Source organism: Vidua chalybeata, chromosome 1 (genome assembly GCF_026979565.1).
Source record: "Vidua chalybeata isolate OUT-0048 chromosome 1, bVidCha1 merged haplotype, whole genome shotgun sequence".
Taxonomy (NCBI): Eukaryota; Metazoa; Chordata; class Aves; order Passeriformes; family Viduidae; genus Vidua; species Vidua chalybeata.
This window is the reverse complement of record NC_071530.1, coordinates 20,820,885-20,831,532: the sequence shown is the minus strand read 5'-3', so window position 1 is coordinate 20,831,532 and position 10,648 is coordinate 20,820,885. Positions and strand designations below refer to the sequence as shown.

Here is a 10,648-nt window from a genome sequence, read left to right as displayed (position 1 = left end):
AGCTTTGTATAGATAAATATAGAACCTGTAGCATTTTCAAAAGACATTTGGAATAGCTCTTCAATATAAGCACTTTAAGCAGAGATTAAAAACATTATTTGGGTTTTCTGCCTAAAGAAAAAAAAAATCACTTGAAAAATTGGCAGAATTACCAGTTTCTTCAAATGACAAAGTTCTCTTCCCCAAACTGAGTCTGGCAATTGGCAGCTCTCTACAAAGACAAATTTTTTTTCTCTCTCCCCTCCCCAACTCCTTGATTTCAAAATAACCTTCAAGGCAAAAAGAGCAGTCCACAGCACCATAAAAAAAGAAAAAGAAACTGATTGAAATGTTGCTTGAACAGAATGCTTTGCACTTTAACTAATTTGCATCCGATAAAATGCTACCACATTCCTGGACACATACAGGAAACTGGACACATACATTCCTCAAGGAATTTCCTATTCAGAAGTCCTACTGAAGAAACTAAACAACAATACAAATGAAGAGCTTTATTAAAATCACTTGGAATTCCTATGAAATTTAATATTGTATAATATAAGTGCAAATTCCCCTATATTAACAGGATGTGACACATGTGAGAGAGGACATTAATATACATATAAATAGAAAAGCTAAAATATGTTTGATGGTGATATATTAAATGGCTATATAATTGTGACCATAGTTAGGAGCATATGTAATTTTGTTTCCCTCTAGCAGTATCTTCAAAAGCATTATACATAGTAAATTGCATTTAATTCTAATCCCTGCTTTCTTATATGTAATAAGAGGTGTGTAGAAATATTGTAGACACAAGCAAAAACAATGCAACAGATGCAAAACAGAGGCAGAAGCCAGGCACTTATTTGTTCTTGGCTGCCAGAGGTTTACGGCTGATCTTCTTTGACTTGTCATTGTTTTTCTTTGGAGGTTCAGGGTTCGCCTGCATGTGTCTGCCATAAAGACTGTAAGGAAAGGAGAAAAAAATTGTTATACAACCATTAAACACAGACTTTTACTCTGCAGCACATTAAACAAATAATCTAGTTACTAGGAAAAAAAAAGGTCTTTATTTTGTCTTAACACACTGAATTTTTTATTAGTTTTCAAGCTGCAGTCATTAACATTTGGTTTTTTGTGACTTTTCAGGGGAGTAACATCAGGGAAGAGCAGGCTTTTGGAGCAGTGAAGGAGCAATCAGGTTTGCCTTCAGAAACTAGCAAACTTTATTCTGCAGTTATGGGATTAAGGCTCAGAAGGCTGCAAGGATGTGTATTCAAGTAGACAATGACAAAAATTGAGTTGAACTGGAGAGACAGAGTGCCTGCTCAGAGCAAAGTGAGCATCATCCCTAACCAGAAAACCCAGGGGCTTGATAACGTGACAGAGAGCAATGGTGTCACAGCCACCTTTACTGCTCACACATGATTGATAGCACTGGGACAGATACCAACACATCAATGCCACATTAGTAAGTACCACTGATTAAATGTTGACAAAGTATCCTACAATTAAGATGGCTAGCATTCACTGTGAAGCTAAATGGACTACATGGCTGAAAGGATCTTGCTAAATATCACACAGTAATTAATAGATAATTTATGAGTAATCGTGATTAGAATAAATTAAAAACCTACCCAAAATAAACACAGCTCAAACTTAACTTCACTTATAGACATAAAGTGCTTTTGGAAGATGCACTTTGTGGGTTTTGGTTGGGATAATTTTCTTCATAGAGGCTGGTATGGGGCTGTGGTTCGGATTTGCAGGGTTATTTAAGTTATTGCTGAGCAGGGCTTGCACAGAACAAAGGCCTTTTCTGCTCCTCATCCCACCACAGAGGGGATTGGAAGTGTACAAGTTGTTGGAAAGAGATGCAGCCAGGACAGATGACCCCAGCTGACTCAAGGCATATCCCAGACCATACCACATCCTGCTCATCATAGGAAGCTGGGAGAAGAAGGAAGGGGCGATGTTTGGAGTGATGATGTTTGTCCTCCCAAATCACAGTTACATATGATCTTGGACGTCTTTTCCAACCTTTGTGATTCTGTGACTCTATTCTATTTACTAGTCTATGTCAGAAATCTAAAAGCTACCACCTGATTTGAGCTTTATGTTGCTGTATCTGGAAGATACTTCAACCCTGGCATTCCTGAACTGTGGAATGGGATTAAAGCTTCTTGTAGGGTGGGGTGGGGAGGCAGCGCTTGCTTTCACCTTCTCAGCAGCTGAAGTTTTACATCATGCTGCTAAACAGGCTGCTGTCAAGGAGTGCTGTAGCCAAACAGCCTTGTTCAAGGAAAATACAACTGTAAACTATGACATTACTTCACCTTACTGAAATTTTATGTGTGCCATCACCTACTGTCAACAAGGGATCAGGGAGCATTTCCTGATGAAAGCACCGAGCCCTGACCCTCTGCAATAACTACATGCTTCATATTATATACAGTACAAGTATTTTTCTTTTATTTCTGAAGTGATAGAGCTCCAGCAGCACAAGGCTGTATTTTATTCAAGTACACAGTATGTGTATTAATCAAATATACATCCTGAATAACTCCTGTTTTGGAAGGTGCTACGTGAGTTGAGCGATGGAGTCTATGGAAGGAGATGGTTCAGTATTATGAAAAGCTATCACAGTAGAAGAGCACAGAAGTGACATCCAAGGGGGTTGTCCCATCAGAAAGTGACTCAGGATAGAAGAAGTCAGGGAACAAGCAGCATCTTGTTCTGAATGATATGCAGTGCAGCATTTGAACCACTTTCAGCAGTAATTTTGTAACTCGGAAGACAGCACTAGTTAGGTAAATACAAAATTAACTTTTAAGCTGTTTTTTGGCTTTTTTAAAGTCCCTATTTGGGACTTTAGGCATTAACAGAGAATCCAGTGATCCACTGTATCTGAGCACAAAAATCCTTCGTGGATAGGAACAGAAGTCCCCTATCACTGTCCTGTGTTCCACATCCTGCTGCCCCACAGCTCTTTTGCCCTGTTAGTGCCAATCCAAAGAGGACTGAGAGAGCTTAAGTGGTTGTCAAGTGTTACATACCCTCCTTTTCCTCAAGCTGGTTTAGGCTCCCCCTTTTTTGCTTTGGAAACTTTATGTAAGTTTCCCTCTCAGGTGCTCCTTCTGGCATTCATTCTGCCTCTCATTTCTTCCTTTCTCAGAGCAAATGTTCAAGCATGTGGACTGTTAGACCTCCGATTAGTGAACTTTCCTGAAGAAAAAGGGTGTGGTGGGAATTCTACTGACTACACAGATGCTTTCGAAATGCAGAAAACCTGAATACCGAAAACTTTGAATGAACTTCAGAGTTCTGGCAAAGTCTATTTGGGCAATGCCTTTTGACTATGAAAAGAGGTCGAGAAACCACAGTATGCATTAAGCAGTAAAAATGCCAACTGACCCATCAATATTTTTGGTATTTTTTTGATATTTGCTCCTTACAATAATCAATGCTATTAGTGTCCCAGCAGTTCCCTTTGTCCCATGCAAATACTACATTAGTAGTAATAGATGCACGTGAGCTGAAAGCATCTGCAGCACTTTCACATTCTTTTTACCTATTTTCATGTCCAACCACTTCTATCAGCATGAGCACTGAAGTTTCATCCAGCAAAGTAATTACTGGGTTTGAAATAAGAAAATCAAATATATCTACTTAGGTTTCCTTGGCAAAATGAGAGGAGTTTCCATGCACATGGCTATCCCAACTGAAGATGAGTGCTTTACAATCTTTCATGGAGTCTGCTAGTCAAAGAGCAAGGATCAGAGGTATTTAGATTATACAAGCCTTCACATACAGGGTCTCTCTCTCTTCTGTCTGCACACATCAGATATGAGGAGACATATGGTGTCACAACAATATTTAAATACAATAATGACTGTGATAATGCCTCTGGGAGAGAATTTGCCTTCTGTTACACTAGGGAAAAGAAAATTCAAAATTCTCAATGAACTCCTGGTACAACAACAAACACCACTTTTATAACTCCCAGGGAGAAAAAAGCTGCAGGGGAATAAAAAAGGCAAAATAAAAACGTTAATGGAGCTTATCTGCACAGAGAAGCAATTATCTGACTTCCACAAGAACCTATAACCCATTAGTTTTAAAAGATGTGAAGTTTGTATAAAGTCTTTAATAATTTCAGTACGTACTGGAAATATACAGAAACAGCTGTAGCCAAGCTGTACAAACTAGGTACATGCTCTTGTTCTGCATGAACACAGAGTCAGATGGTTAGGCAGAGACACTTGCACATCATCCTGGGCAGCAGAGGTCAGCTGAAGACATGCACACAGACAGTTCTGCTGCTCAGCTGACGGATGGTGATGTGCTAGAGGATGGCACCTTGACATAGCTGTGTGTATGACTAGACCCTTAGCCAAGGCAGATTGTCTCCATAAACACACAAAAGAATTTTGACGCAGATTGTGGCTACAGTTTCAAGGCAGATTTGTGAGTTAAGTGCTGATAACACATTCATGGCAGTGCCTTCCCACTAGATATTTTGAAACTTCATCTGTTCATAGTGCTGGTACAGCTCTGAGCAGGACACTACACACAGCTTCAAGGCCAAAACCTCTGCTGAAGGACAAAATCTGGAGGGCAAACAAATATTTGTGATGTTTGCAGTTTGCTAACAGTCAGAAGTTGGTTACTATAACCACAGCTCACAACCAGCAAAACCTCTGTAGACTTAGCAGCTACAGTATTGTAGGCAGACTTCTCATTACATAAAAATTACAGGGGAGATTACATGCAAGATTGAAAGTGCAGAAAGCCCTCAGACAGAGACTCTGAGAAGCTTTCTTTCCTTGTATATATTTTTAAAAGTATCTTTCATGAAAAAAAATTTTCTTTGTATGCAGATGTAAACATAAAAGAAAATCTTCCTGAATTCTCCACCTGCCCCACTGGAAGTAACAAACGAGAGCAGCATGGCTGCTGCAGCAGCAAAATGAACAACATCAAGTGAGAAAGATGCTCATTAAACTTCATCATTCTGTCTACTTTAATGATGCTTTTACTTAATAAAAATTCCCTAAAGTAGTTGCAAGGATATTAGGCAAGGTCTCTGGTTATGTATCAGGGGTCTAAGCTGTCACTAGCAAGCATGCAGTTCAGGAGAGGCATTCCCAAGAGGAGAGAGTGAATACAGCTTTCTTGTAATAAATTCAGAGAGAATCAATAACCACGGCTTGCCACATTACTTAAGCATTTAGGAAAGTAGGTGATCCTTCTAAATTAAACCACAAATTGCTAAATGTTGCAATTTACAGCATAAGATCAGGCATGGAACCTTGTAACTTGAAAGCATATAGTCTTGCTACCAAAATCTCTGAACTTAAAAACAGAACCATAGTTAAAATTCTTAAATCCATAAAGGTCAAAAGAGGCACTTTGAAAAACAAATTCAGCACAACTACCTCAATTTTTTCTCTCTTGTACAACAAAACGCTCTCTAGCCAAGGGCTAGAGAACTTGTGTAAGCTAGGGAACTAGTGCAAACTGTTTGATGCATGCATTGATTTTTTTGAGTTTAAGCATTTTGAAAGAGGATTTCAAGACTGAGCCATGAGAAATACACTGGTCTCCCTTTATGTCTGTAACAGATCTACAGGGCGAGTATACAGTATAAAAAGGATGACTGTTGAATCTGGAGAGATGCTCCTTCCAGCTATGTACTGTAATCAGGGAAACAAAGGTGAAACATTAGTTCAGGGTCAGGTAGATATTTAGTGCTCAGACCAAGCCTCAAAATGGATATTCACAGTGATCTAAACAGGACCGCCCCAAGCCCCAGCTGATGAAGCAGGAGAAGGGAAAGGCTGAATCAGTGCTGGTATCACTACAAACCCAAAGCTGGAAGAAGTGCTGGCATGACTGATACATGCTGGCTACCCTGCATTAGTTACAGTTTACATGCACTTAGAGCAAGGTGCTTTTGCTACACCAGTTTTTGCATAGCTAATTGCTGCTCTGGTGTCCCCTCTGACTGAGACTGATCTATTCTATGTGGGAGCTGCTAACATGTCATCCCCTCAAACCATATATTCTCTTTCCCAGGAAAAGAACAGATACTGGGATTTAACTGGTCAGTAATGTACCAGTGAGAGAAAACAGTGGAGGTTAAAATTACTATGCAAGTATCATATTATATTGGTAGTTCACAAATAATGTTTTTAGTCTTTGTGATGTAACTCAGATGATCTCAATGAAGAGGAACACTGCATAGGTAAGTGAAACCAGTATTTGTTTTCCTTACACCTGAATGGCAAACTGCAGCTTTAGGATTCTTAATAAGGAAAATGAAGACATGAGTGATTCATTTTATTCAGCTGATTTTTTTGCCCTTTGTTTTCAAGTGCTCTGAGAGCAGATAGCAGCAATATCAGTGATGTCCATCATCTGAAGCTCTTGCAAGTTTCTTCAGAACTGCTCAGTTTTGGCCTGTCCCTGTCTGTGCAGCTCTCTCCTGCTCCACGATGGAGGCAGCACTGGCTGGATGAAGGGGGCAGGTGCTGGCAGTGCCACGTGCTGCAAGAGCCTCTGGGCCACTGAATCTGCAGCTCTCAATGTGCTGTGAAACTGCTCCACTATTTTTAGGTCTGTTAACAGTGTGCCTTCCTCTATAGCCCACTGCTACCATGGGATGCTTCATGCTTCAGACTGCCCCAAATCTATACACGCCAGAGCCCAGCCCTGAGACACTCCCAAGTGTAACAACCTATGTTATTCTTCTGTTCCTTCCACCTGCCTCAATTATTTTCATAACCCGAAGTTCCTGCTGACTTTGCCTGTCACTATTTTCCCTAATTCCCCTTAAGTCCTGCATTTCACCTTTTAAAGAGACTTTCTGCATCACCAGAAATCCCTAATATCCTGAAATGCTTTTTTTGGTCTTCACCCCACAGGCACTAGTTATGAAAACTGATTACCTCTTCCCATCTTGGATTAGCTCTTTCTTTTTCTTAGCTAGTTTCATTTTTTGGAGCACAAATTAGGTAAGAAGAGGATTCAGCACAGGTGGAGAGCTAAGGATTCAAGCCCATGTCTCCCAGTCAGTGGAGATCTCTCTAATGAAGCCAGTGGAGTAAAGAGCTTTTTGGGTGATCAAGTACAAGTGTCTGCTGTGAGATGCTTAGCTGTACTGCTCTGTTAAAGATTTCCACCAGCTACAGAGGACAGTGGGTAGCTAGTTAACACGCAGACACTCATCTTTAGCTATTTTAAAATGCTAGATGGAGTCCACCCAACCACTCCCTCTATGTTCCCACTCTGCACTCTCACAAGCTGTTAGCTATCTTACATTAGAGACTCTGCTGAGTCACGCAGTCCAAAGTTGACTTACTCAGAATTCCTGCCTAAAAACACTCCAAATCTCAACAAGCAAAAAAAAGTACTCTGCCAATACTTTCTGGAGCTCACTGTTTCAGCATCTGCGTAGAATGTGCACCCTCCAAAATAAATCCCATGTCTCTTACTGGCTACTTCACCATTCAATTTTCCACAGGGCTTCCTTCTGATGGACCCCTCTACCCCAGTCCATTTGCTGCTCTGCATACCTGAAGAAAAGAAAGGCTCAACCCCTATGTGCTACATCTCCCACTCTCTATCCCTACAGGGTACTGTCAGAGACAGACCCTCACCAGAGGAACCTCTGGCCTCAGCTCAGAGGTCCCTGATCTGATGTGTCAGTGAGGGGACATTTGAGCTAATTATGATTTACAAACACTTGCTCTACTACTGGGCTGGCAATAGATGCATAATTTTAATTCTGCCAGACACATTTGCTCTTCAAATGGTTACTTTAACCCTTGCTTCTTTGAACTCATCATCTTGCTTGTTATGTGGAACTAATGTCTTTTTTTCCCATAAAAGAATTCCAAGTAGGTGTTAGGTATTTCTTTAATTAATACACAGTAATAAAATAAAGCCTTCTCCTTATATTCTTTGAGGCTAGCAGCCTTTTGAAGCAAGTACGCTAAATGTGAAGCTTGTTAGGGAAGCACAGCTGGAAGCTCACAGAAGCCTAGCAAAAAAAAAAAAAAAAAAAAAAAAAAAAAAAAAGAAAAAAAAAAGAAAGAAAATGTAGAGGCCAAGATTAACAAAGCTGGCTAATCACTTTGCATACCCAGCCATCTTACAAGAAGCATGGCTTTTGGAAGACACAATTTTGAAAGTACAAGGAACATTAATATCTAGTTTCTGAAAGACCTATCTCGATACTCAGGGAACCCAGCACTGAGAATCTTCAGCCATTCTACAAATCCAGAGAGACACACAAGGGTGGGCCTCTATGGAACTGTCACAAAGACAGAAAGGACAGGGCATGCTTATTCTTGTATCTTTCAAAACAGACACAAACAGAAATTAAGATTTAATCTAGAGAATATATTATGCTGATAAAACAGCCCCCAGCTAGGCCAGTATAATGGAACAGCAGCCTGAGAGCACGAGGGAGAGAGCAATTCACTTCTGCATGTGGACAGTCGTACCAGACTACTTAAATTATGCACAATTTCTCATCTGGGACTCAGATTTTCAAGCACATTCAGGAGGCCTGATCTCCTTTCTCATGTTCCATTCTGAATGGAGCAATGAGTTGTTCAGCCTACATGTGCAGACCAGTGCCAGAATTCACCCCGGGCATGAAAAAACTGCATAGGCCAGAAACTGAAGTCCTTAAGGGCAAGAACTCCCACAAATTGCAGTGGAATCTTTTCCTACTTGTTTTCACAGATGAACTAATGCTTTCCTACTTAGGACCAGAAAAAACAATTTCACGCCAGATACAGGCATCAGTTTAAACTCTGAGGGTTGAGGTATCTACTAAAACAAATGGCATCCTACATCTAATTCACCAGAAGCATACAGGAGCCACAGAAACTGCATGGGCATGCTCAGCTTCTTTGGCAGATGCCAGCACAGGTGGCTGCAGATAAAAATGCAGCACTAAGAAGGAAAACGACAACTCAAGTGAGAAAGAAGTGTGTTCTGAAGTGATTACTGAAGTGATCTGTATCATCACAACCCTTATCTTTATGTATTTGTAATTTGTGAGCATGCATTAGATTAATCAACAGCTGCTCCATTTCCCCAAACCATGTTGTTGGGACAACATTCAAGGCTGCCTGCCTGATCTCAAACCAACCCTGGACAGGCAGCAAACACAGTACGGAAAACATACTGACATGCAGCACAAACATCCTCCTGGAGACAGCTGAGCACAGTATTCTTCTTTCTTATGTTATTTTAATGTTGTTGTCCACGTGGAATCCTTTGGGCTTCAGTAAAACAGTGCTCACTTTCCTTTCTGAATGCTACACTGCTGCTCAGATAAATGCCCTTACATAATCTTTATTATTGATTTATTACATGCATTTTGTTGTGTACCTAATTAACATTTAAAAAAAGGAAAACAGAGGGCAAAAATAGCTAGGTGCAAGCTAAGGAACTTTTTAAAAGTTATTATATGTCTGGCAGGTATGTATTTCTTTTCTAGTAACTAGACAAAGTGTACCTATGAAATGTATAGAAGGGACACTGGGGAAATACTGATACAGAGAGTTTCTTTTTCTTTTTCTTTTTCTTTTTCTTTTTCTTTTTCTTTTTCTTTTTCTTTTTCTTTTTCTTTTTTTTTTAAGCAAAATTGAAGTGTCTGAGTTAATCTGAGCCTGCTCTGCTGCACACTGAGGATGACCAGTTTCACTGGCAGTAGCATGGAGAACATTTAGGAGACTGTAATTCCCACACACAGGGTTTAATCAGCTGACCTGCTTAGCTGGCTCACACACCTCTCCCAGGGTGTCTGCCCCTGCCATCCCAACTGGCTGCAGGGCCAGCTCTCCAACAGCTCCTTAAAATAAAAATAAGGACTGAACAGTGACAAGGGACATAGTGACAAGGTGGGGAACTCAACCAAACTAACGCCTCTGAATCACCACCTCTGAGACCCTCAAAGGGAAAGGAAGAAGTCCCAGTCCTGTCACGCAATCCATTTGTGTGACCCAACACAAGACACTCCGGCAGGCTGTGTGAGCTCTGCGGACCACTGTGTAAAGGGAGCACAGGATTTACTGTGGGCTGCTTTAGACAGAGTGTTGGGATTGAACAAGAGTATTTAAGGGTGATACAGGACTTATGAGTTCTTATGAGGACAGAGCAAAAGAGTGGAAGTGAGTGACCAAGGATGCCAGAAGAGAACAAGTGCAGGGGAAAAGGGAGAGGATGAGGCAGGTAATAAATTAGGTCAACGGTGTGCAAGCAGGAGAAGGTCAGAATGCTTGATTGGCAGAAGTTTGTGCCAAATCACCTTGACTTTCTCCCCCCTAAACCCTGTTTCTAGCTTTTTCTGTGTGAATGTCCCCTCTGTTCTGGCAGCATGCGTACATGTCCCATCAGCATCTTCAAGTTCAAGACAGATCAGCTGGTCAATAGCATGGACTGAGTCCCAAATACTGGAGAGACCAAGGGACTCTAGGATCAGCCTCCAGGAAGACTGAGGGAATGTAAACTGATGAGACAAGGTCTGGGGGCTTGATAGTTGAAACATCAAGACTGGGGAGCCAGATATCAGAGGGATTCCTAACACAGAATTTTCCCTGAGCATTGCAGGGAAAGGTATTGAGGAATACAGTTTGGCTGTTGTTTG

The 10,648-nt window shown here is 40.8% G+C and overlaps 1 protein-coding gene across 1 annotated transcript in view; it reads right to left on the bottom strand.

The window, feature by feature from the left end:
* Positions 1-476: 476 nt before the first annotated feature.
* The window catches only part of RSU1 (Ras suppressor protein 1), a 102,762-nt gene continuing 92,590 nt past the window's right edge, over positions 477-10,648 (bottom strand). Inside the window, exon 9 of the mRNA XM_053958276.1 lies at positions 477-947. Coding sequence (XP_053814251.1) covers positions 845-947 — 103 coding nt within the window. The 3' untranslated portion in view covers positions 477-844. The remainder of the gene's footprint in view (positions 948-10,648) is intronic.